Source organism: Leuresthes tenuis, unplaced genomic scaffold (genome assembly GCF_036924035.1).
Source record: "Leuresthes tenuis unplaced genomic scaffold, fLeuTen1.0.hap1 SCAF_16, whole genome shotgun sequence".
Lineage (NCBI taxonomy): Eukaryota > Metazoa > Chordata > Actinopteri > Atheriniformes > Atherinopsidae > Leuresthes > Leuresthes tenuis.
Genome location: NW_027325370.1, coordinates 15238234 through 15265426, shown reverse-complemented (window position 1 = coordinate 15265426; position 27193 = coordinate 15238234). Strand labels below are relative to the sequence as shown.

The window sequence follows — 27193 nt, the reverse complement described above, 5'->3', positions numbered from 1 at the left end:
AGAAGAGGCAAGATGATAAAGTTGAATGCAGAGAAAGAAATTAAAGGTGCTCTTCCTAAAAAAAAGAAGTTTAAAAGAGCAGAAATTCAACAACAGATATCAATAGTATTGAGTCAAGTAATACTTATGAAATTATGTAAAAACAAAAACTACTGTACTATGCAGCTGAGATATAGCACTGTGATCCTTTGGGGACAGACCCCATTTTATTATTATCATCCCACCATAGTGTGTAATATCCAATGCAAATGAATGAACAGAGCAAAGAAATTGGTAGAAGTCAGTGAAAAGCACAATAATTACAACGATGGCAGATGCTTTTGGCAAGGGAACATTACCAAAGCTACAAAATGACAAAAGAAAAAGCAAAAACAAGAGCAATGCTTGAATTTGCAAGTGATAGCTTTTAGGAACGAAGGCCTGAAGGCTGATGCAGAACTTGCAACTCTTCTAATTGAGAGGTAAGTGAAACGCTTGTAACGTTGTGGATGCAGCTTATGTTAATGCTATATTAAATAATGCCGATCTTTCTGCCTGTAATTGATGCAGTGCTGACCTGGCTCTGTTTTGTACGTGTGAATTACCAAGAATGAACAATGGCAAGTTAAGGAGGACATCTATTTTGCACTGATAAGACGGAACCCATATGTGAAAAGGGCTACGGTGTTCGCTACCATGATTATACTGAAAAGTAAGATAGTTGTATCATGTAAACTGTGCACGTGTAAAGGTAGCTCTTTTATGGTGATTAGTATCAGAAATAAAACCAAAATTAGTTTATGCTCGTCAATTTTTTTTTCATTTTTGAGACAGCTACTTTCTTGTCATCGTTGAATATTTATTAATTTAAAATGAAAGAAGCCATAGGTGAATCGAGAGGCAAGTAGGCTGATGAAGAAAATGTTTTTTTCCTCTCGTTGTCTTTCAAAAGACTAAAAAAAAGACATGCAAACCCATGACATTTGCAGAATTTACATTTGCACCTCTCAAGCAAATGGAAGTAAATCAAGTGGAGCCTTGAACCTCTTGCTAGCTTCGGTGACTTTTACACATGACTCAAAAATAACAGCCATAAACCAAAAATATAGACGGAGAGGGATTTTCCATCTATGGGATGTTGAGAAGAACAAAAACACAAGAAGTACCCACTGCCTTCCTGAGAAACACCCACCTCCGGTCCTCCAACAGTGGTATCTTCCTGCCTCCACTGATCAGCATCCTGTGTATGGTGTGTCTTGTCTTTAAATCTGTGGGAAGGCATTTCCTAAGCTTTTAAATTTTAGATTGTCTTTTGTTTGTAAAAACCTGTCAGCTTTAACCTGAAACGCACACACCTCAAAACTAAATATCAGTTCTTGAGGATGCTGATTATAGGCACAACTTTTATGATACTGCTCTGTTTTCCAAGAGTCCAGACGTAACAGCCTCTCAGGAATCTCTGCTCAACCTCTGCTTTCCCTAAACAAATATGACAAGTCACATTAAACACAAGTTATCATCTAGGCCAGGGCAGGACTACATTTTCACAGAATAAATAAGAATATGTATCTAAGTTTGTATGGAAGCTCCCATGTCTGCTCACTATCTCAGAGTAAAATTGGGTACGACTAGAGGCATTTCATTCGCTAGAACATCTGTTTTGCAATCATCGACAGCCAGTGAGTCTCCCCACTGATGAGGCCAACGCCCACTGCAAGTTTCCACAGTAAAATGTCACTGGCTGCCTATGGTTCTGCCAAGTTGGGTTGTTGGAGGTTCGCTCAATAGCTGGATCCGCTCCTCTTGAGAGATCTATACAGACAATAGTCTTATTGTGATGAGAATTGGCAGAGGGCTTTCATTTACGCATTGAGGATAAATGTACTCATCTTTTTTGGCTTGTTCATGCAAAATGATCATGGTGTAGTGGTATTAACTTTGCTAAAATGGTAGGGTAAAATATTTTTTTTGCATTTGCCCCCTGAGGTGGGAAAAAAGACCCACCATTTATAAAGAAACTGGTAAAGAGAGCATTTTATGGGCAATTTTAATAGCACACAGGAGTCTGACTCAAGCAGCACGTTTGAAATCCCTAATGCGCCTGATGTCCTCTGGAAGGGCTCCACTGGTTGCTTTCAAAACCTTTATAGAGAAGGATTGGGGGATTGAGGACTAAAACTCTGCTTTGTTGTGTAAAGTTCAGCAGAAGAAAAAAAGGACATTCCATTCACAGCCTTAGCTTGCCCCCATGTACTCTCCAATACTATGTGAAGGACTTCCATCCCACTGCCAAAGCTGCTCAAAGAACCTCTATTGCTCCCTATAAACTAAGACATACTAAAACTCTACTCATTGAGGAACCACATGACTGTGACTCATCGATGTCAGAGTTCTCCGAGCGCTGGCTCCACTCATGGGCCCTGTGGGAAGGAGGATGGCTGGATGTTACAGGCATTTCTCACACACATACAAACACAATCCACTACTGTGCTAAGTAGTGCTTGCGTCTGTATTCAAATCACGAAGACTCCAGTAAACTCTATCTCCTCTTTCTTGCTTTGTTTTTTCTCATCATCATTCATTTCATCATAATTTTCTTTTCCCTCTGCCCCAGGGCACCAGTCTCCCAGACTGCAGCAAAATTGCAGGCCTCTCGTTATCCTTTCTCTTTTGCACATCATTCCTCTCAGCTTGTTTACCAAAGTGCGTTGGCCATGGTGGACAGCTGCTGGATTTTCCATTCTCTCCTCCCTTTTGTGATTCCTCGCCTTTTTATTGCTCCTCACTTTCTCCTTGGGAGTCTCAGCTGTCTCCCACCCTTAGTTACACTTCTGTATGCAATACAAACACACATCACACTCTAGAGCCCTTACATAGGCACTATAAGAGACTAACAAGCATGGGTATAAAGGCCCACAAAAGTCGATTCGCTTTATCACAAACATCAGCTGAGGTCACCATTGTGGCATGTTTGGAGGTTTACAGAAGCAGGGATGTGTTATAATTACAAGTACATGCACTACAGAATCTGTTTGGGCAGGTTGAGATTGGGGGAAGACTTGGCAACTCATCAAACGACCCCCCACTCTTGTATCTGCTTGCTCTGAAGGAGTTCACGGGCAAAAAGAGAACATACACAAAAGTTTACATATTTGTGACATTTTGTGCCGCTGTCTTATCATGTCAGTAACAGGGAAGTTAAAACTTGTTTGACAAACTTTAGCTGAAACACTCAACCAGGTGTGACGAACAACCCACAGTACTTTACAGACGGGAAGATGACAGCCTCTCTGTCCAGCCCATCCTGCCTGTTAACACGATCACCTGCCTTCCACATCCGCCGCCTGCCTTCCCATTTAAGTCTATGCCTTTCACTTCCAGGCACACTCTACACATGCTCAAAGTTTCAGCTTTCTCTGTTATCTCCAACCTATCTTGCCACCTCCTCTGTTTGATATGAATACACACCCTCCAAAAAAGTCCAACAGGTCATACAGTCCATTCAGTCTTGGCTAAGCTCCCCTCCTGTGACTGAAAAGAGAAGTCTGATACTGTCTGTTAGCGATATGGTATCAGAGTAGAAAGGAGGGGTGTTGTGTTTCAACTTGTCTGGCTTGAGCTTCGCTGGTGTTTTTTCTTCTTTTTTTTTTTTTCCAATGAGTAATCCATTGTATGACTTAACCCACACACATAGCTTAGGTACAAGAGAGAAGAGCGATCTTAGCCCCAGGGTGACGGGTGAGACTTGAAGACTGTTGGTTAAATTAATAAAAAGTTTGTCTTCTTAGAAAGAGGCCAAAGGTTCTGGCCGTGAGATTTGTAAATGCAAAACTTCCAAAGGTTTACGCAGTGCGTTTAAGAATCTCCTGTTTCCTTTCATTAGTCACACCTGTTGAGCAGCAGCAGGGATGGTAAAGTCAGTCTTGATTTTCTACTATTTTGGTAGTATTTAGACACAATATTTAGACACTCAGCATTGTTGAAAAATGCTAACTTTATCCCACAAAACCCCATAAAATTAAAGCCAATGGGCTGCTTAGAGATGTAAGCAATGTTTGTCTGACATATTGAGCACAGGTGTACAAATACACAGGCTGATTTTTATGCATGGTGAGCCAGGAGTTCATGTCATATTATCTTTTCCATCACTGCTTTTCAACACGTTTTTTTTTTTTGCAGGCTAGCCTTTATTTTTTCTTCATCTCAGGAGCAGGAAAGGGTGAAAAGGCTAAATCTGTCAAGGGAAAACTTTCTTTGGTCAAAATGTTAAACAATTCTTTTTCCAGAATGCATGTAATCGAATGTATATCATCAATTGTTAGTTGACATTTCATTTGTTTGGATTGATTGATAAAATCATTATACATACTACGCAACAAAGAGATTCCACATATAGACACACCAATGCGGTATATGATGTGGAACTACACTGGGGTTTTCCTATATATAAAGACTTGTTTATGACACTATTGAGACAGTTCAGCAGGGAATATAAACAGGATGCCTTTCAGAGAAAGACAAATACAGCTCACGCAGGTTTGCAGATTCCTCTGTGACAAGGCCAGGATATTATTTTGACAAAGTACCCAGACTGTACTAACTACTCCTCCACATGCAGTCCTGATTGGAAATTCAGTCAACCCTCTTGCACTTTTTCCAGTGTTCGCCTTGGCAGATGGGAAGGGAGTGGAAGAGGAGTAGGTAAACAATACCTAAAGAGGAAATATCCAAGAGAATAGGCATAAGCAGAACAGAGGTCACAGATTATGGGATTTCTATAAGAGCTTGTACATACTGATAATAAGTTGTATGCACTATATTGTATTTTAGTCTCACTGTATGCAGTTTTATACAGCACTACTCATACTGTATAACTACACAAACTGTACTATAACTGAAATTAATAAAACTATCAGTTTCAAGGGAAAATTATATTTTTGCTTTATATCTTTCACCAAAAACAATCTAAAGAATGAAATAGAAATATTTTTTTTTAAAAAGTCGTAGTAAACTATTGCAGTGGTCCGGAAAAACCTCCTGTTCAGGTCCCTATAGCATTGGAAGTAAAAAACATTTTCATCTGTATGTTATGTATAATGTGTGCAGTGTTGTCGATTATGTTGAGAAGTTTGTGCAACATTCTTCTCTTCACCATCAGCTCCATTGGCTCAAGAGCGCATCCCAGTACAGAGCCAGACTTCTTAATTGATTTGCTCGGTCTCTTTACTGGCTGTGATGCTGCCGCAGCAACAGATGGCTGCAAAGAAAATGAACATCTTGCAAAAGCTTGCACCAACGGAGCTACATTTCTATTTTATTCTTCTTTAAAATAAGCCTTTGAGTTGCATTTCCAGGGCTGATGATGTCACATTGAGACTCTCTCAGAAGTGTTACGGTTTCCTTTTGGTTTTATTTGAAAGAATCATATTTTCTGTCTTCATTGTCAGTTCTTTGTTAATTTCCCTGTTTTACTTTGCAGCTGATCTTATCTCACTTCTGTTACTTTTGCTCTCTGCGTTTGTCTCGCACCTGTTTTGTGTTTAGATGATTACCCCACTCATCTGTTCACTCCATCCACACCTGGTTGTAATCAGTCACATTGCATAACCATTCCCTGGTTTTTGGTGTTCCTTGCCAAATGTTCCATTCTCCCAGAGACTCTCTCTCAAGTCTTGATCCCTCATGTTATTTTCTTGTGAGCCTATGACCTCAGCTTATCCCCAGTTCTGGCCTTTAGCTTTGCCGTACTGACATTTACTCGTGGATCTTTGACAATCGCCTTGTTTCTGGATTCTGCCTTTGACAAACCATGATCTGTGAAATGGTAAAGTTGACTGATTTGCTGGTTTTTAGTCCTCCTTCATTGTATAAACCTCATCTGTTGAATTTTAGCTGCCCGTGTTCTGTGTTTGTATCGTGCATTTTGGCCAATCATTCTTTTGAACCATTACAGGAAGAATAATATGTATGAGAACTCACAGCTTACAGTACAATGTCTGGGGCACAGAGAAGTTCCTTTACAGTAACAAGCAAGTAACAGTTATACTAAAAAAAAATATTTCACTCTTAATACATATTGCATACAAAACCAATTCCAAACTATTTGGGAGGCTGGTAAAGTGTATGTATAAATGAATAAAGCAATTGTTTACAAATCTCATAAATCAGTATTTTATTCACAGTGGAACATAAAAAAACAAAAAACAAACGTTCAAAATGGCAATTTAACTATTTAAAGTGACATGACTTAATAAGAGTGGGTCACTGCCATATTTACCACTGTGTAGCATCCCCTCTTCTTGAGACAACAGTCTGTAAATATCTGGGAACTGAGGAGACCAGCTGCTGGACCTTTGGGAGAGGAATATTGTCCCATTCTTCTCTGATATAAGATTCCAGCTGCTCAGTAGTTATGGGTCTTCTTTACCATGTTTTACATTTCATGATGCACCAAATGTTTCCAGTTAGTGAAAGGTCTGGACTGCAGACGGTGTCAGTCCAGCACCCAGACTCTTCCACAATGAAGCTATGCTGCCTTCTATACAGACACCATCTTCTGTATCGACACCATCTATACAGGAGCATATGTTACTCTAAAACCTGTATATATACCTTCCAGCGATTTCCAGTTTTCCATTTGGCCTCAGTCCAATTTAAATTAGCTTTGGCCCAGAGGTGATGGTGACGTCTCTGGATCATGTGCACATGTAGCTTCTTTTTTTTGCACGACAGAACTTTAACCTGCATTTGTGGACGGCACAGTGACATGAATTCTGGAAGTGCGCGAATTTCCATGACAGAATCTCGGTTGTTTTTAATTCAGTGCTGCCTGAAGGTCCGAAGATCACAGGCATCCAAAATTGGTTTTCAGCTTTGTCCCTGTCACACAGATAATGACATCACGTACAGTTGAGAGACATTATTCTGAAAACCCTATTGCTGAGCCTCTGCTGATCAGCCACCATCCCAACTTCTTTGATACATGTTGCTGCCATCAAATTCAAGGCGAGTTCATGTTTTTCATGAAATAATTAAATGTCTCAATTTCAGCACTCAGGTTCGAATAAAATATTGCTTTCATAAGACTGGTAAAACATCCAATTATGTTTCTGTTTATTTACACTTTACTCAACACATAACTTTTTTGGAATTGAGGTTGTACATGGATACATATTAAACATGCATACTAAATGTAATTTATTATGTACTAATTTATTACAAAATTGGCAAAATCTGACATGTTTTTCTATATAGGCTGCAATACTACACTATATTGCATATACTGTAAGCATATGAGACTTTTTTGGATCCTCACATTTTTCAAATCCAATATTAAACCCTAAAATAATGTTGCTCTGAACATTGTTAGCTGCTGCATACATATGCAAAGGCCACATTTATTCAGATTACACAAATGTGCTTTTTAAAAAGTGTCCTTGAATTAGCTGCCCTTCATTGGAGGACAATCTTCCTTTTGATATCTTGTCACAAAGCAACAGAGGCAGCGCATTGAGATGGTGGCAGACAGTGTTTCACAGGCCTGAACAAGTTCTAATATGAATTTTAATATTTCTGAAGAAGGAGAAACACATTTTAAGAACATATGCATACTTTTTAAGATTAAAAATTCCAAAATGGATAGTTTATTTTGAAGTTTGTTACAATATTAAAAGAAAGAATGAGGGCTAAGGACATAGAGCGATCCATTAAAAAAAAATAAATGCGAAAATAAATGTTACACTTACACCTACTGGCCAAAGTTGTATAACACTAGCACTTTATTTTCTTAGGAGGGGTTTATTGGTTTCCCTCCTTGTCGTATTAAGCAGTGCTTCTTGATACCTTGGTTTAAGTACCCAGTTGCAATTAACTGTTAATTCCTGCCCACAGTATGATAAATGTGTTACTGTCATAAAAATTATCAATCGATAATGTCGTCAACCGGTTCAGCCGTAAACCTCTGCCCTTCTTAAGAGTACGTGGAAGTTACGTCACTTTAAATTTGAGAACCAATGATGCCTTTACTAAAACCGTAAATATGACACACTTCACATTGTACAGACCGCATTTTAAAGACTAAAATATTTTTTATGACATACAACGCTGACTTTTTGTAAACATACTAACGGTAATCTATTGCAATGATTTTAACAACGGATTTTTCTAAGTACGCTCATAATATGTTCAAATGTTGTTTGCTAACTTATATTCGCTCTTTTTATTTTGCCGAACAAACTAGTTTCGTGAGGCTTCTAATTTCACCCGAAAGCATTCACAACAAATAATTGTATTGCCTTGATGGTTTTAGACACATTTACTATTACTTGTTTGTGAATGAGCGAGTATCGTCTAAAACATAATGTCGGAGTTCCGGATGAACACGTAAATGCAACAAAACTTCAGTCTGCAGAGTTGTAACACAAACATGGAGGGAAAACAGAGCAGTGCGGACACCAGTTTCTCACCAGGTACAACATAATTTATTAATTACATTTCCCATTAGTGTAGTGGGGGAAAAAAACTAGATTAGCACGTTATTGAAAGTTACTGTTGTACCGTTAGCTTGTTAACCGTCTGAAGAACAGCTGTCATCAACAGCCAGCTGTTTAGCAGCTAACAGTTACAGACTATGAATTGACTTTGATTTAGGTAAAAGTTAAGAAACATTGTGATATAAGATATTTGGGTCACATTTCAGCAACCTCGGTGTCAGGTCAGCCCATCAGAGAAATGATGAAAAGCTCAAAGTTAGACTGTAGCCTAGTTCCGTGTTTCGGCATGATTCGGCATGAAAGATAATAAATAAACTGCATTAAAAATGACGTTCTTTAGTGGTTTAGGTGGTTTGTGGTTTAGGGTTATCACAAATATCAGTTAAATGTAGCCTAGTATGACATATGAATCTTCAGTTTTCTATTATGTATCTTTCTCCGGAATTTTCATTAATCATTAAGCTTTGTACATTTCTCACCACAGACCCTGGAGGGGCAGGAACAGAACATGCCCCATGTGACCAAAGCCCACAAAAAATAATCAGCAGACAGTTGACAGAACAGAGCCGTTTTGCTTTTGCAGCACTGTGTGGTGTCTCTTTGGGCCAGTTGTTTGCTGGATCTGAAAACAGGTCGGTTAAGAATAATGTCATCGTGATCTTCTGAATGTGTGTTCGACTTCAGCCTAGTCTTTGTGATAAAGAGCACTTGTTTTTCTGTTTCTCAGTGAGTTTAGACAGCAGTATTTGGAGGGGTTGGTTCGCTGGCTGGACCTGGATGAGTCTGTGATGCCGGTCATGGGGGCTTTCCTGTCAGGGCTAGGATTTGAGGGCTCTGATACCTTTCTCTCCATTCTACAGGCTGATCCACTGCTGGCAACTGGAGCCACACCAATCATACAGGTTGGACACTCAAAGGATGAAGAATTAAATAATGCTGAACTATCTTGCTTTTTTTGTAATTTGATGTTGCAATAACCAATTCAAAATGTTAAGCAGTTAGCGTTCATTTATGCAGCAAAAGGTATCATATAGGCGAAAATAATGTTTGAATACATAGTCGTAATTATGATATTGTGTAATAAGAACTAGAAGTGAACTTATGCAGCACTTTCTTCCAGCAAATTCAGATGCTTTCAAAATGCAATGGGGTCTAGCTTCTTCTCGTCCAATTCTTCACAAAATTGCATGATAATCAACTTTGTAACTTTTGTTGTCTGACAAGCTAAAAACCACACCAGAAATCATCAGACTTTAGCTCTTTTTGGTGGACGACATATAGCAGAGGGAAGTGGAGTTTATGTGTTACTTACAACATGTGCGTAGGATGTGCAGGAGGCATTTCCAAGTGTTAACATGCATGATCTCATACAGCTATGTCAAAACAATAGAAGTTTCTTTTATTTTCTTGTTGATCAATAATCAAATTTCAGTTGCAAGCATGTCTGTTCTAACCAGCTCTGGCTTTGTTTTACAGGATCTGGTGTCATTTTCTGTCAAAGATGGTAAGAATCTTTAAAAAAATAAAATAAAAAAAAAGACTTTGGAAGTTGTCGTAAATTCACAAAACCCTGTTCTCCGAAAAAAAATACTTATTTGTCATGTACACAGGCCAGTATGATGCCAGATCGAGGATTCTCATCCGCCATGTTAGTTGTTTGCTGCGAGTCTCTCCGCAGCAGCTGGAGGATTTTGAGGGGACACTGGGAGAGAGGCTGAGGGAAGCAGGAGAAGAGAGCGAGTAAGCTATAGTGCCATGGAGCCATGGATGATTGATTCATCTGATTGTGTCAGATACTTTTACATTTCTAAGCACCCTAAATCTTAATTCATTCAGAATACTCAATGATAATAATGTATGTGTTATGCTAACCTTGCTTTGCCAGATGTAGCATGTGTAAAACTGCACAGTGAGAGTTGCAGTCACATCGTTAATGATAGCACTGGTTTAAAAAAAAAAGGCTCCCGTTGTATTCGAGATGCAACCTTAAACTGATTACGAGTCACATGATGTCTTGTAAAAGCAAAGTGAATGTTTTAACTCATGCAGATGATCTGTCTCACTCTGCCTCCACCAGAGAGGAATCCTCTCGGCGGCTGAAGAGAGAAAGAGGGCGGAAGTTACGACGTTACCTCCTCATCGGACTGGCCACAGTGGGTGGTGGGACTGTGATTGGTGAATATTCCTGTACTACTGTTTCATGTGAAAGCTCAGGCTTCAATCAAAGATCTCTTGAAAAAAAAAAAAAGATTATATGGGGACTTCCAACAGTTTACCACATATTGTTCCTTTCATTTTCGTCCTCAGAGACATTTGCACCTTTTCACTTTTTTATTCCTGACGGCCTGCCATCTTTTGTGCTTTTGCCAGGTGTAACAGGTGGACTGGCGGCACCTTTGGTGGCAGCAGGAGCAGGTGCTGTGCTTGGGGCGGGAGGTGCTGCTGCTCTGGGCTCAGCCACTGGCATTGCAATAATGGCCTCTCTGTTTGGAGCAGCAGGCGCTGGACTCACTGGTACAGTGTGCAAAAAGAGGCCATCGGCTCCAGAATGTTGACTAATTTTGATGAATAGATGTATCTGCTTAGCATCATTTTTTTTTGCCTTTTAACATTGCTCTTTCATTTTTATGCATTGTTTGATTAGGCTATAAAATGAATAAGTGTGTTGGGGCAATAGAGGAGTTTGAATTCCTTCCATTGACCTCTGGGAAGCATCTTCATCTGACCATCACAGTGACAGGTTGGCTCTGTAGTGGTAAATACAGTAAGTATAGCTTCTACTGCGTAACTACAACCGTTTCCAATTTCCAGTACTACAGAATTGACTGTTTGGAAAAAAATATAAATTATGTGTCATCGATAGACTAATGATACAAGAAAATATAGTTTTGGCAAATTAAGTGCCTGACAAATCTTACTTTACTTTTAATACGCTGATTTTAGAAAGCCATCTTGCACACCCTTTTTACAACACATTGTACTGTAACACAATTAGAAAGACAAGAGTGGAGAATATTACATTGTGTCTCTGGTAAATAGCAAATTCATAATATTTCATGAAACTCACAGAACATTTATAAACACCATTGTTTATCAGAAACTGTTTTCGTACCTTTTGTGTAAGAACATAATCACTGACATTAGAAAATTTTGATGTTTAGGCAGAAAAGACAATTTAGCTCTACAGTTATACACAAAATTTGTATGGAAATCAAAGCAAAAAGCTTGACCTTTAAGCGGTTAAGCCTACTCAGTTCAGTATGCTGAATAAATCCAGCTGGATCAGTGCCAGAGAACTATATCCACACACACAAGGGAATCAAAATTCACCAAATAATTAAACCAGCAAGAGAACAAACTGCCGGCCAAACTCATTTAATGTTATCTTTCTGCAGTTCATAAATCCATGCTTCTGTCTATTGAGCAGCATACGGTAATCTCGCTCAGTTACCTTTACTATTAATTACTGTTCAAGAAAAAACATTTTTTTAATTAGAACAATAAAATAAAATAAAAAACACTCAAGTTTTGCTTTTGCATAAAAAAAAACAATACATCTCTCCACCACCACTAAAACATACTCGGTTACAAGCTTAATACCCCTTCACACACAAAGGCTGGAAAAACACTTATCATTCAAGTGCTGCTTCGATGTTTCCCTCTATAAAAACACTATTACTGTGTTCCAGGTTCGTTCCAGGCACCGTGGGGCAGCTTGGGTGAGTGTGGCGAACAATACTGCCTGGTGTGGGAGTCACGTTTTCTCAGGGACCTGGGCTCGGCCATGACCTCTCTGTTGGATGGGCTGGTCAGCATGGTAGCTCAGGAAGCCCTCAAATACACAGTGCTCTCAGGTAGGAGGATGACTGTGCAGGAAGCACTCAGCCCCTATTCACCGGTTATTTATTTAGATGCACAAATGGTATCAAAATGTTTATGTCACTCTTGCAGATGCATTGAACGAGTTACATTCTGATGAACTATCTTATTTGATTATAGTCATTTTGCTTGGCACTGCATTGATGTATTTACACCATTTCAGGTATTGTGACAGCTCTGACATGGCCTGCATCGTTGCTGGCAGCAGCCAGCGTCATCGACAACCCCTGGTCTGTTTGTCTGAACCGCTCGGCTGAGGTGGGAAAACACCTGGCGCAGGTTTTGAGAAGCAGGCAGCAGGTATAGTGCAGCCTTATCATCTCTGTTAATACCCCCTTTGCGACTGTCTAACCCAGTCTGCTCTCAGTCTCGAGGTACTTGTGGTACATTAGTATTTACTTCATATTTATTCCGTTAATATTTTCTGTCACTTTTCAACTCTATTTGATAGCTGCGGTACATATGAATAGGAAGTGGGGAAAGAATTGCACAGATATGACAAATTAGGATTGTCTTCTGTAGGTATGTGCGCTTAACCGTGGTACAAAGCTAGAACATTGGAACAAAACTTGAATTTGAACATGATTTTACTTTAAACATTGAATATCTCAATCTTATTAGAGAGAATAATTTGCCTTTGTTCAGTAAGCACTAAGACAATCAAAGCTACTCTTCTCTTTTTCTCTGTATTTGAAGGGAAAGCGGCCTGTCAGCCTCATAGGTTTCAGTCTTGGAGCCCGAGTTATCTACTACTGTCTACAGGAGCTCGCCACTGATCAAGGTATATGAGGCGTTAATGACGTGATGCCATTAGCAACGCTAATCCTTGTCGTTTCAGATAGGAATGGCTCATGTTGTTGTTGGATTATGAATAGTACACAGTGATATCTCACATGTTTTCTACCCAACTGCAATAATCAGTTTATTTAATTCTCAGGAAGTGAAGGCGTAGTGGAGGATGTGGTGCTTCTGGGGGCTCCAGTGGACGGCTCTGAGAAAGCCTGGGAGAGAATAGCGAGGGTAGTAGCTGGAAGAATAGTGAATGGATACTGCAGGTGAAGAAGAGTTCTTTTCTGGAGGGTCTTTATAAAAATGTTTACATTTTTTACTATTTAGAAATTAAATTTATACCATCAAGACTTGTGGAGCTGCATTAATGAATGACTTTCTGAACTTTCCACCTCTCAGAGGTGACTGGCTCCTGGGGTTTTTGTACCGTAGTTCAGCTGCACAGCTGTCTGTTGCTGGGCTGCAGCCAATCAACATCCAGGATCGGCGAATAATTAATGTGGATCTCTCCTCTGTGGTGAGTCAGAGCTTCTATTTGAATTACGATAAAGTTAGAGTCAGTGAAGTTGTTTATGATTACCGTTTTTATTCTTATCAAAAAGCCATTGTTAAGAGTCGGCTCATGTTCAGTATGAAAAGTGCTTTGTTGGATTGGATTTTCAAGAAATAGTCAAGAAATCGTTGACTACTTCATCAGACACCGCTAACAAAAAAGCATTCGGGATGCTTTTTTGGGAGTTTTTAAAAAATTTGTTTTTGTTCTTTAGTTTAGAAACTGGTTATGGTCTACAATTAATATCATCTTTATCAAATTATTGGTTTATTTGCTGCTGTTGATAGTGACATCTGTACTGTCTCTTCACATGACTGGTAGCAGAACTCTGTCATAGCAGGTTCTATATGTTCTACGCAAGTGGAACAAGCTGTAAATACCATGTTAACGCAGTGCACTTTAAAGTTGTTATTACAAAGATTGTATTTGCAAACACTTGCCTGTTATTCAGCAGACACATAATATCTTTCAGTCTTTCCCCCTGGAAACTATAAAACTGTTGAACAAATCAAACTATTTCCTATGGACTCCTCGCATGGACAGAATAAATATAACTCCATTTGAAGGCATCTTAAGTCCATTAAGGCTGTAAGCAATGATGACTGGGCTTCACTGATTCTTGCACTCCACGGTTTTTATTCCCAATTTGTAGATGTCCTCAAGCTTACAGTCAGATCAGATGTAGCACAAAGGAGTTGACTTTGTTTAATGCATGGAGTTAGAAAACAACCGCTAAATAAGTCAAATTCCTGTGTATCTCATGTAGAACACACCATAGGCCTGTTTCATACATGAAAGGCACTAAAAAGACTGCTCATGATGCTGTTGTTGCTCTTCTTAAGTCATTCACACCGACCAAACAGAGGCGGCATACTGCTGTTCCCATGTGATAAGCCATCTGCCAAAACAGCTCTTTTCCACACACACCCACACACACACACACACAAGCACAAATTAATGGCTTCATGGCTACTTTGACTGCAGGCTCAGCTTTGATCTCGCATTACAAATAAAACAGCAAGATGCAAAAAGAAATGGACATCACTCCCATCTTAACAAGCTGTGTATAACCTCACATAAGGCTGAGGTTCAGCTGCCATGTTGCCTCATTCTCCTGCACTGTCCATAGGGGGCGAGTAAGAGAAGGGTTATTCAACGGATGCATTCTGAAACTTCACCATTAGATATCAATGCATTCTACAGCGATTCCACTGTTTCTGTTACCAGTAGTTGGAGCATTGACGAGACAGTGGAGTGGCTACGGCTTTTTATTCATGGTAAATGATTGAAATGGACTACGCTGCCATGGACACACTATTGGACTAAAACTCCGAAGCTTTTCAGTTAAGCATTTCAAAGGTTTTCAGATTTGACCGACAAGATATCACGGTAATCAGATTTATTATTTAGGAATAATGTGTTAAAAGTAAAGAACCTTTAAATGGCAAAAAACTGTGCCACAACTTCTGTGTTTTAGGCCTCCAAAATGTTATACATGGAGTTTAAAAGTGGTCCAAGGATGGCCTGGAAGAAAATTTCTAGAGACCACTACCAAGACGTTTAGTTCATGCAAATCTTTATATCAGTTTTCAATTTCTTAGTTTTTGTGCATCCCTAACTCAATAGAGTCATGGAAACATGCAAATTATGCCAAAGACACCCCATTCAGTAGACCCAAAAGCTTTGTGCAGCTAAGTGTTGGTCACCATTGACTTATGAGGCCAATAGCTGGCTCTTAAGCCGCTTTGTAAATTCTCCATTTTGTGCTGGTTATGCTTGTTTATTGCTCTGCTCACTGTGGGCTTTTTATAGCTGAACACAGCTGCCATCAGCTCCTGGAAACAATGTCTTTGAGAGTGGGCTGATAATAAGAAAAGAAAATTCTACAATGACGCGCAATTTTTGAGACACATTATTGATCAGTAGTTTTATTAGCCGTTTAAAAGAGACAGTTGTGCTGCTTAGGGTAAGAAAAAATAAGGCCCTTGTTGGTCGGTTTCAGCCTGCCTTTCTTCCAGCTTTTGAACCAACATGGTTCCGCATAAATCTCACTGTAGCAGGGAAAGAAATCTCACATTTCACTTAATTAAATGCTTAAAAAGAAGAGCAGTAAGAAGATACTAGACATGACTGTCGCACCATACAAGAAACCTGTTCATGTAAAAGGGAGAGTATAAAAATGTTGCTGTACAATAAATAAAAGGATAAACAATAATTACACATTTACTACACTTTAAAATCAAACCCTGCAATATAAAGAAATGTTAACAATTTTTTAGTTATGGGTGATAAAATAATATTCCTCTTCCTCAGGTTAAAGGTCACTTGGATTATATGCGTCAGATGGACACCATCCTGGTCGCAATAGGAGTTCCCACCAAAGAGGTCCCAGGAGCTTCCTTTGCTCTTCCTCAGCCTGCAGCAGTTACAGAGGGGGCCGTGGGCATCCCTGACCAAACCACCAAGGAGCAACAAGAGAACATGACTCAAAACCCTGCTGACAAGGCCGAAGCTTGTTCACAAAAAAACAATGACTGCGGAGATGCGGCAGAGACAGAGGAGATGGGTGACGGCTGGGATATCCCAGATATTTCAGATCTACTGGACTCATTAAATGAGACAGACACAGAGGGTCAAATCTCTGTCAGGAATAATGTATCACTCGCTAATAATGCCACATCCCCAGATCTGAATGCACAGTGTGACAATGAAGAGGAGCCTGACAGTGAACACATATCATGGAGCTGGAATGATACACACTGGACTACGGAGCACTGACACAAATAGAAGCAGCCAAACTTGTAAAGAGCATGTTCCACAGCCAGCTGCTTCCTCTCACCTTTTTTTTTTTTTTTTTCCTGTCTGTTGCTTTGCAACGTCAAAGTCTCATTGGAGAAAATATTTATTTAATTCTCAACACGATGACGTGCCAGAGACTGCGCAAGTGTCAGTGCACACATATGGCAGCTTGAAAAGAAAACCTCTTGAATTAACTGCTTTTTCTTCACCACTTCAGTTTTCTTTAGATGCCCTGAAGTATTCATTTAATAATCATTTTAGAACTTTGAAGACAGTGTCATTTATTTGATTTTTTCACAAACGGTAAATCTAGTAATTCATTCTGATTTGCAGGTTTGGATAGATGCTGCAGGATAGGTGACAACTGTTCTTTTTGTTCCACTTATTTTTAGCTGTTAGCTTGGTTGCTATGGATATAATCGCAACAATTTGATTTCCATAAGGCTGGGGGCAGTTCAGCGAATATGTCTTTCTTTTTTCTCTTCCACCCATAAGAATGTGATACACATTTTACAAGAACATTGTATACTGGCACTGATAACTGAAAATGGTCTTGAGTTTGCCATTATGAGACGTGAAACACTTCGTGTTTTCTATCTTTTCTTTCCAACACACAGTTGAAGAAGAACTAGAGTGGAGCTTGTTGAGTTGAGGTTTTAGTACTTGTCATGAATCACTCTCAGCAGAAAACCCGACGTAACTTATTGGCTGGCTTTACCTCTGTCATTACTCAGTCCAGGGTGTCAACCTGATTGGGGAGAAGCAGAGGCAACTCAATCCCAGCCTGCTCCGCGTCCAGTAGGTTGACGGCATCGGTAGCGGTGGCAGGGGGGTGGGTGGGGTCAGAGGCCAGAGGTGAGGGGAGGTCGCTGCCGGCGTTGGGCTCTCCTGAGTTGCGTAGAGAGATGGAGAGCGCTGGCGAGGGTCTCCTGGGCGACCGGGAGGAACAGCAGGGCAGGAGCTTTGCCAGAGCTCGCTTGAAGTCCCTCATGAACAGCGGGTAGATAATGGGGTTCATTGTGCTGTTGCAGTAACCCAGCCAGGTGATGGCGTCGAAGAGTGCAAGGGGGACGCACTCACACACCGCCTGGATGAAAACAGTGAAAGGTATTGCAGGCATAAGAACGTAATTGCACGTAAGGGGGGGAAAAAAAAAAAAGAAAAAGGGAATTACGCTCCACAAAATAAGTCAGAAAATATGTAAATCATGAATAAAGAACCTTCAAGAGGCACCTGGTAAAGTGCACAGATAATTACATTTGATGATTCATAAATCACTTAAGCTCTATATTTGATTGAAAACGTTACAAAGACTCCATCAACTGTTTACAATAAGACATTTCTTTGTTTTGTGGGCTCCAGTGGTATTTATTTATAATAGGGAAAGGACAGGGAAGCGGGCAGTGACAGTTCAACCAGTTGAGCTACCCGGCACCCCGATTTATGCTCATTCTAAATATAATGCATCGCGTTTAAAAGAATTTAATGTGGTATATTTGCTACACTGCGTTATGTTCTCTTTAAACAGTCATTTAGGAACTAAGAAGACCATTTGGTGTAGTTTTGACGGCAAAATGTTTTCCCCTTCCTGCTTGATATAGTTTCAGCTGCTCGACAGTTTGGGGCTTCCTTTGTCTTAATGCTCTAAATGTTTTCAGTGGGCGACAGGCCTGGACTGTAATTAAACAGCCACGCTGTTTCACCACCGAATTGTGCTAATATGGTGCCTTCACAGACGTACACGTAATCCGTGCTATGTACACCAGACCAGCTCCCATGCCATCACAGAAGCTAACTGTTGAAATATTTGCTGAAAACAAATCGGATTGGCCGCTCTCTTCAGCTGCCCAGAGGAACCCATCTCTGATTTCCAAAAAATGAAATGTGAACAGATGCTTCATCTGTCAGTCCACGGGGCAGTTTCCCACTTCACCTGAGTCGAGCTTCAATGAGCCTGGGCTCTGAGAAGGCAGACAACTTTCTTGTATTGTATACTTTCTTTAATGAATTCTGGAGTTTCAGAAGTAGTGCTGAGCTTTGTCCACTGATAATGATTTTTTTTAAGTGTTCCTGTGCCCACGCAGTGATTTCCACTTTAGAATCAAAGCTGTTTTGAATGCACTGCCAACAAAGGCCAAAAGATCCCAAATCTTTTTGCTAACTATAGGTCATGAAATCTCCAAATTTCTTTGCAAAACTGTATTAATAAATGAATACAGACACATTCAGTTTCTCTTAGATGCTTTAAGCATGTTACTGACCTGTTGCCACTGAATGTATTATGACCTGATGCATGAAATATGTACTTTTACCTTTCAAGCCCAGAGCAATGCATTAGTATGATCATTTTGAAAAAAAATTGATTAACATGAGGGAAATATTGATAATTTTTAAACGCGTTGCTGGCAGATTTGTATGTTTTTCCGGAGGAAAACCTTTTTTTTTTTTTCCTCACTAATGACACACTGTCCACCACTTACTTCCTTGCAATGTATTGAACATGTACATCTTCCTGTTAAGGACACTGATCTTGAACTTAACCACTACTTTTAAAGAGTGACTCTGAAGGAGGAGACAGCTGTTAGAGGAGAGCTTCCAATACTATCAAGATGAGACAGAGAGGCGGTGGGAATAAGACAGAAAGGGGGATGCGCTTCACACACCACATTGAGTGTGAAAAGAAAGGAGAGTGCAGTCACAGTCAAGTCTCTGTGTGTTATGCAGGGGAGAAGCAAGAGGGCACAGATGGGAAATCAAAATGAGTCGATCGTTGAAAGCTTGAAAAACAGGACAAGTGTCATTACCAATTTAGATTAAGCTGTTTTTTTTTACATTCATTTAGTCTCAGTGAGGTTTTTCAAGGCCTTCCTTGTTTGTTGACTCAGTAATTAGTGTCCAATCAAATCAAAAGCAACAAATTCAATAGAATACCAATTGTAAATGGTACTTTGGTGCGTTGCTTTCCGGCCTTTGAAATGAGTCATACACACAAAGCTGAAATGCCATTCTATTTCCTCATTAGTTTGGCAACGCTGAGACGAAAAGACTGGCCCCATCAAAAATAGAAGCAAATGTTGATAGTGAAGAATACGTGTGAGAGAGCTGACTTTTAACATGTTCTCTGACCAAACTTCCTTGACAGGTGTTTCTACTGACCTGAGCCATGTTGGTGATGAAAAAAGGTAACCAAGCACTGAAGAAAAGTCCCAGTAGGACTCCTAGTGTGAGGCTGGCCTTCAGTGCCCTCCGACCCTGCCTGTGAGCCAGGCGGCGCTCGTTGTTCACTGAAGGCTGTGGACAGTAGAGAACAATAGAAAAAGTGACTCTGCAAGGCATGTTACAATTCAGTTCTCCTTTGACACCAGTGGCTGCTGTTTACCTGGTGGTTTCTTTAATGCAGTAATTACAATACTAATACACATATTCTGTATAAGTGTCAAATGAGAAGATTAAAATCTACTCAACTGTAGTATTTCTCACCCATAGACTTGCATAGACCATCCTAAAAATACATAACAAAATGCATCCTTTGTTAATGTAACGAGGAACACATCTTTCATTTTCAATTACATGACAATTTTGTATTTGAAGGGAAAGCTGACAATCATAGGCTAAATATAAAGCTAGAGCAATCAGCTTAGTTTAGCTAAAAATAGATTACTGACGTGCATCCCCAATTGTCAGCACGTAAGTAGTAAGTAAGGGTTTTTCTGTTTGTTTTAACATACTTTTATAGGTTCTAGTAGTATGATTTGTGGATCAGAGACATTCTCGCTGTTTCCCCTGTTTCAGGTCTCTAGGCTGTGCAATGATAACTGTTCAGTGGCATAGTGGCAATTACCTAAATTAGCTTAGCAGATCTCCTTAGCATAGCCCCTGCATATTATTCATCTTACATGTCATGAGCAGTTCCCTCTGCAAGAAGGCAAATATATATATATATATATATATATTAGAGATTACAAATGACCCAAAATACATTAATTCAGGTTAAATTTTGGACATGCACACATCCAAGTTAGAGATAAAATATATTTTGGTTATTCAGTTAGGTATTGGAACAAACTCATACATATTATGATTTTACACTTGAAACGTTATGTTTAAGGCTACTTAAATTGAGTAAAGGGATTTAAAGTAAAAGTGAACATCTTTTTTTTTTTTTTTTTTTATAGAACTAACTGCTTGGAAGTGGTATGGGTTTTGCAGAAGAAAAACGTAACAGACTGCGTAGCTGTGATCCTGACAGATGAGGACCGAGGATTTTTAGCAATGTGCTATATTCACTCATACTATCTACAACATAATTACATGAGATTCTCTTTACAGAATTAAGACAATTGCCTTTAAAATTTACAAGAGAAGTTTCTTGAATCGTGTATTTGCAGACAATGCCACAGGAAAAAATAAAAAATAAAATCTAACGTTTGTCCTGCCTATTAATTTGCTCTCTCTTGAAATTCAATCTCAATGACATCTTTTTTGTTCACAGAGTGTTTACCAGCGCCACAAGGTCTTTGCAATATCAACACCTTCATTTTATCAGCCACCTTAGTAAGACTAATGATTAACACAAAAAGTATTTTATTTATCATTCTTTATTAGATTGACAGTTATAAAAAACTGTATGTGATTCCAAAGGTAGCTTTTTTTTGTGCTTGCATAGTTTGCAAGAATGCAGCTGTCTGGACTTTCTCTAGTATTTTTTAACTGATAATTGCACAATGATGATGTAGAAATTCAGTGGATTTCAGCAGCAAAATTTTTTGAAGAATGGCACGATATATATGAACAGTACATTTGAACTCTATTACATGATGCCTTTAGGTACCGTAAAGGTCAGGGTACCTTTTTAGCATCGCTTCTAATTCGAACGAGGCATCTAAGATATTGTCCAGTGTTTACTTAAATGTTTGCTCTGTGTTCATACACAAACTACCCTCTGCTCTGGTTGGTTTGCGTAGCTGTTACTGTCTTTCTTACCAGTACATTTTGTGACATAGGAGGTGCATGGTGATTGCAGTCATCTCCATCCCGCTGAGCTTGCCCTACTGCAACCCCAGATGAAGGAGGTCGAGAAGGTTCCCCAAGGGAAGGATGTGGATGTGGAGGGTTGCTCAGTGCTGCAACTCTCTTTGCCTGTCTTCGTGCCGCCAGAAGGATCCGACAATAGGTGAAGCAAATGGCGCTGGACGGCAAAAAGAAAGTGAGCACAGATGCCACCAGAGCAAAGGGCAGGGTGACCTGTAGGCGGCACTGAAAGGAAGGGCCTCCTGATGGTGACATCTGAAAATAAGATTCCGGGTATAGTTTGTCAGAGAAGGAGCTGATATTGCTGATGACTTCAGGAAACAGTGAATATCCACTGCCATAACTTAAACTGTGCCACTTCATCTCAATGGGGAGGAAGGAGGCCAGCGCTGCCAACCCCCAAGCAGCTCCTACTAGAAGTAACGCACGAGGTGGGGTCATCCTCTGCTTGTAGCGCAGTGGCGAGATGATGAAGAGATAACGGTCCAGGCTGATCACGCACAGGTTGAGGATGGACGCACTGCAGCACATGACATCAAAGCAAAGCCAAACTGGGCAAAAGGCAGGCCACAGCACCCAAGCCCCACACAGCACGTTGAGCATGGCTGGGGGCATGACCACCAACGCCACCATTAGGTCAGAGAAGAACAAAGAGACCAGAAAGCAGTTTGAGGTGCAGCGCAAAGAGCGGTGCGCAAACACCAAAGCAATGAGCAATGTGTTGCCACAGATCGTCATGAGGATGATGACAGTCAGCATGAAGGCCAACAACCAAGGTCCGCTGCCAGTGATGTTCCAGTCACTGGTGGTGAGGGAGCTGCTGTTGTAGCTGCCTACTGAGCCAGACAAGTGAGAGTCAGTCATGGTGGTGGCTGGCAGTAGTCAATGAATCAGCTCCTGAGGGTTCCTCTCTTGTCACAGACTGGTTCTCCTTCCAGACATAAAGGACATTGCTGAATAAAAAGAAGCCACTGATGTCTTGTGTTGAGTAGCCATCAAACTCTTTTCCCCTTCATGGATAAATACCTCCATAATCCTTTAGCAGGAAAACTCACAAGTTGAGTGGGCTTTCTTCTATTGCCACCAGTGCAGTGATCCAACTCACCAACAGTACCCCCCCCCCATCTCTCCATTCCAGCCAGTACACCCCTGCCACATCCACAACTAAGAGCCAGAATGACACATTCAATAGCCGACCGAGGGTTTTTAAGCTGCATGTCACAATGATGACAGGCACTGGAGGAGGGCACAAAGAGAAATAAGCCTTTACTACGCATAAGCGAGCGGTGCTGGTGAGAGGACCCTCTAAAGATGAAGAGGACACGGAGCTATTCACAGAAATATACCTCACCTCACAGAAGTGGATTTTTTTTTTTTTCAGCTTTTGCAAGTCCTTTGCTGAGCTGGAGCTCTGCTGCTACATACACGTCCTCTTTTTCTGGGATACAACAAAGGGGAGGAAAAAACCAACACACACACCAAAAAAAGTGCAACAGTCATTAGCGGGCAAGGCTCTGTTCAAAAGTGCTCTACAGGTCTCATGTTTCTTGTGATGAAGCGTCCCCTCGCTGCTGTTAATCCCTGTGGCGGCCACTCCAGCGTGTCTCCCCGCCGGAGCGCACAGCTACTGAGGGAGAGCGTGTCAAAGCATTGAGCTGTTAATGCATAACCATGCACAATCGGAGCCAAGACATGCTAATTCTGCATCATAGGAACTGTGTGGGTGGTTTTTTCTCCTTGTTTGGTTGTGGTGTTTTTACAGACTGCATTACAAAGATGACACATGTTCTTATAAAAGGTTTTTTTTTCCTCTTATAGTATAGATGTAGTTCTCAAGACGATGCAACAAAGTGTTGAAAAAGCTGTTAAAGCATCAATTACTGTTTTTTTTAACACTTTGCTGCCCCCACCACAGATGCACGTGTATTTCACCTCAGATCACTTTTCACACCTTAACAATCAGTGGCAGAATTTTAATTAAAAGACATTTAAGCCAAGTGACAATCTGAAGTGCTTGTGCTTTGAGGAATATTGCAACACCACATTGATTTGACAGTTTTATTAACGTGTTATTTTGTAGATGGCTTGAATGTACTTTTTAATATATATTATCAGTTCTATGACGCATTTTCAATTCAAAAACAGATTTTTGCTACACTTTGGCCAGCTAGTAGTTAGCTGCTACGTGCACATCCGTGTCACGTGAAATGTTCTTTATGCACTCAGAGGACTAATTTTTTTCTACCTTACATGTAGTTTGACTGATATTTTTACCTTTACTAGAGGAGCATTTTTTCATTGCATGACTTTTATGTGTAATCAAACACCGGTGCAGTGGTCGGCACTTTTGCCTGAAGCAAAGAGGTCCTGGGTTCAAATCTGCTGGCCTTCCTATGTGGAGTTTGTGTGTTCTCCCTCTGTGTGGGTTTTCCCAGGATGCTGTGGTTTGCTGCCACAGGCTAAGACTCGCCTATTATTATTTCAAAAATGGTTCCGTATCTTCTCTTAGTTCCGTGAACCACAGCTGAATTTATTCACGTAAAATTGGTGATAGTTTTCCCTGTTTTCTATTACACCGACGGTTTTAAAACAAAACACGAACACTTTGAATGAACAAACGTGTGAATTTCATTAAACACCACACAGGTGACATTTGTCACGCACCGATCACAATTAGAAGTTTATTCTCTGAAGTTTTTTTTTTTTTTCCATTTCATATTTACGAATGGAGAACAAAATCCACATTCCATAGCCGAAAAAAACCAGCAGTCCCAATTGCTCGTCCCATATTTCCTGATACACACATTGACTTAATATCACCGTCGTGATTTTTCACTTTCCAGCATGAACAGTTACATAATACATAAACAAGTCCTGTGCGTAATTCAAAGTCCTCCCTTTTCATGCCCCCTCAGGACTGATTAATCCTCCCCATAACTACACTCCTGTCATCTGCCATTTCAGATCAGCTGCTGCCAAGATTCTAACCCCTGCATCAAACCCACCACCTTATGGGATTGCAGTCACATCGCTGCGCCCACTTTTCGCTCTGGCAGCCGAGATGATATCACTTCAAAACATATAAATAAAATGAACTGAAACACTGAATTTTTAAGATGGTAGCAACACATTCTGCTCTTATCTCTCATCAGTATCTTTTGCATGTTAAAATGTATTACATTACCCTTGCTTTCTTACAGTACCACCTGCAGAACCAGTCACAAGTTCTGACTAAGGTTGTATATCATCATAATATTACATGGTTTTCATCCCCCTATAAAGGCACATGGGGAACAATTTATCACCAAGTCATTGCTTTTTTTTTTTTTTTTTTTTAGTAGTTATGATTATTTTATTAAATAAACACAGACGGTCCTGATCAAGCACGAACAAATCATACAGTCGTACTGGGAAAGGATTATCAGTCGGGAGCATGAATCAAACTGTAGAGCGGTGTGAAAGGTGACGCTCCCTCAGACAAAACCAAATAGAATAAATGCAAAAAAATGTTTTAAAAAAAAAAAGTCCCCTGATGATGTACATTTACTGCACCTGTTGAGAAAAACAGAAAGAAGTTGCTTGAATTTATACAAACAATGACACAGATTGTTATTTTTCATTAGAAATAAGAAGCTACTTCTCTAACTTGCTCTCAACCATCAGGGATCATGGGCATTGCTTTCCCTTTGTTGGTGACTAAACTTTTACATAAAATTTCAAGGAGATAAAACACATGTGCTCCCACAATGTCACATTTCAAAGTGTTAAAATGTTCAAAACAACTTGAATTAAATTTGGTTTATCTTCTTTGTTTTTTTTAACACAACTATGTGGTTATGTTGGACCCTTCCAACTTGTTGCTTAAGGTATAAAGCAAAAAAAAAAAAAAGCATCAGCTGCCATCTGAGGGTTAAGAGCAATGTGTATTATAACAAAGGATCCACAGATGACCAAACCTACCTTTTCATGTCTGTGCTGCAGATAATGTGACCTAAGGTCATTTTGACAGTTGGCATACGCCATGCCAAGTCCAGCTCCTGAGCCAAATGAAATTGGCCACGTGTGCCCTACAAATAAGAAAGATACTTTATATCTTCTCAAACAGTAAGGTAAGCATAGCAGTCCAGGTATGACCTGTGAAACCCCTCACATACTCTAAACTGTTTTACGTTTTTGTTGCACCTCACTTTAATATCTATGCACTTCTTGGTGCTCTTATCTAACTGAAAGGACTAATAAAATCCCGCCGAATTACATCTTCTGTTTGAAAAGAAACTTGGCAGAGTACAAAAAACTGTGGCGGGGAAAGACAACTGCATGTGTATTGAAGTAGCAACAGCAGATTGTGACAGCAGTCCTGCTCCTCTTCTCAAAGACATCTGAGCTGAATTAAACGTCCAACATACACTCGAAAGATAATCCAGGCACATATTAGACTGAATTTTAGCAGAAATGTGTTTGCTCAACATAAAAGTATTGAGTTTAGGATTGTTAAACTCTAAAAAGTTTGTTAGCAAACCCTCAACATAGTTCTACTTAGCTACTCTAACATGTACCTTCGTTATTGACTAAAGTGACTTACTTTTGAAAAACAGGACAGAAAACACAATTCCTAACCCCAGCCCGGTACCTGAAACACAGAGAGACACAGATGACAATTAACCTGTAACTTAGCAACTTATTTGTGATGCATATATGCTGTCCTACAGGCCCTTTACATTTTGCATTAGATTGTCCGCCGGATTTTTGTTGCTTTAGTATAACTTGTACAAGATATGACCATGAACATGAATGCAATCACAGCGCCAGGAGGAAGCATTTCCCCCCATAATTTCCCTCACAAACAGGCTGACAACTAGTTGTTATTTCAATTTGATTGCTGGTTCGCAGCACAGAAATGACTGAACACTGTCATGTATGGATCCACTTGTCTGCGATAACAGTGACTCATCAAGTCATGGCTTATTCTAGTTGATCAACCCCGACACCTGTCATCAATTCTAGCCAACTATAGGATTGTAGCTCTGGTCCGTTACAATGAAAACGCCCTTGCAACAGAAAAAAATTATTATTCCTGATTTGAAAGTATGACAAAGTTTGAGATGGACAACGCTGTCTTGTAAAACGTTTTCATGTCTGTCTAAGCCAAAGTGTTTATGTCAAGGAACCGTCCAATTAACAATTTCTCGAAGGCGTTTCCACTTGGTTTCTTTCCAGCAACCTAAAACTAAAAGAAAAGCAACAAATTTATGTGTTAGAAAAGTACCAAAGGTTGGCCCATTAATGCGGCTGAAGAATCAACATTAATTCGTTTATAGAATAATAGATAAGTCATGGATATGTGACTGATCATTTAATTGTCCTTTACAAGCCCTTTGCAGCTAGCTAGTTAGCCCCATTCTCAGTCAATGACAGCTGTGGACTACAGAATAAATTACTGCTTAAAGTGTCCTTGTCCTGGGAGATTACGATAATATTATAGACCGAAGACTCGGGCATATTTACCTAGTTTAATGGCACCGTCTGCTAGGCACCGGTCCCACTTTTTTCCCAGCTCCTTCTCAGACATATCGAATTAGCTTGCTCAAGGCTAGAAGTGTCAAATACAGCTCGGGTGATGCTTTCATGTGCTGTCGGAAATGTACTTTTTCATTAGACTTAAATGTAGAAC

The 27193-nt window shown here is 40.0% G+C and overlaps 3 protein-coding genes across 3 annotated transcripts; 1 reads left to right on the top strand and 2 right to left on the bottom strand.

The window, feature by feature from the left end:
* The first annotated feature begins 8326 nt into the window (after positions 1-8326).
* Positions 8327-17631, top strand: tmco4 (transmembrane and coiled-coil domains 4). The gene is made up of 14 exons (XM_072367243.1): positions 8327-8447; positions 8956-9103; positions 9199-9373; positions 9948-9975; positions 10082-10211; positions 10549-10646; positions 10842-10985; positions 11116-11235; positions 12161-12325; positions 12514-12650; positions 13047-13131; positions 13288-13405; positions 13539-13656; positions 16006-17631. Exons 1-14 carry the CDS (start codon positions 8366-8368, stop codon positions 16468-16470), a joined length of 2013 nt encoding a protein of 670 aa, XP_072223344.1. The 5' UTR covers positions 8327-8365; the 3' UTR covers positions 16471-17631.
* htr6 (5-hydroxytryptamine (serotonin) receptor 6) lies at positions 17010-22386 on the bottom strand. Its single transcript, XM_072367244.1, has 3 exons — positions 21475-22386; positions 19648-19782; positions 17010-17578 (listed from the first exon to the last, which is right to left on the bottom strand). The coding sequence occupies exons 1-3, from the start codon at positions 22384-22386 to the stop codon at positions 17222-17224; spliced, it is 1404 nt and encodes a 467-aa protein (XP_072223345.1). The 3' UTR covers positions 17010-17221.
* A 1777-nt stretch (positions 22387-24163) lies between these two features.
* On the bottom strand, positions 24164-27165 carry micos10 (mitochondrial contact site and cristae organizing system subunit 10). The gene is made up of 4 exons (XM_072366726.1): positions 27028-27165; positions 26105-26152; positions 25483-25589; positions 24164-25074 (listed from the first exon to the last, which is right to left on the bottom strand). Exons 1-4 carry the CDS (start codon positions 27089-27091, stop codon positions 25066-25068), a joined length of 228 nt encoding a protein of 75 aa, XP_072222827.1. The 5' UTR covers positions 27092-27165; the 3' UTR covers positions 24164-25065.
* Between the last annotated feature and the right edge of the window lie 28 nt (positions 27166-27193).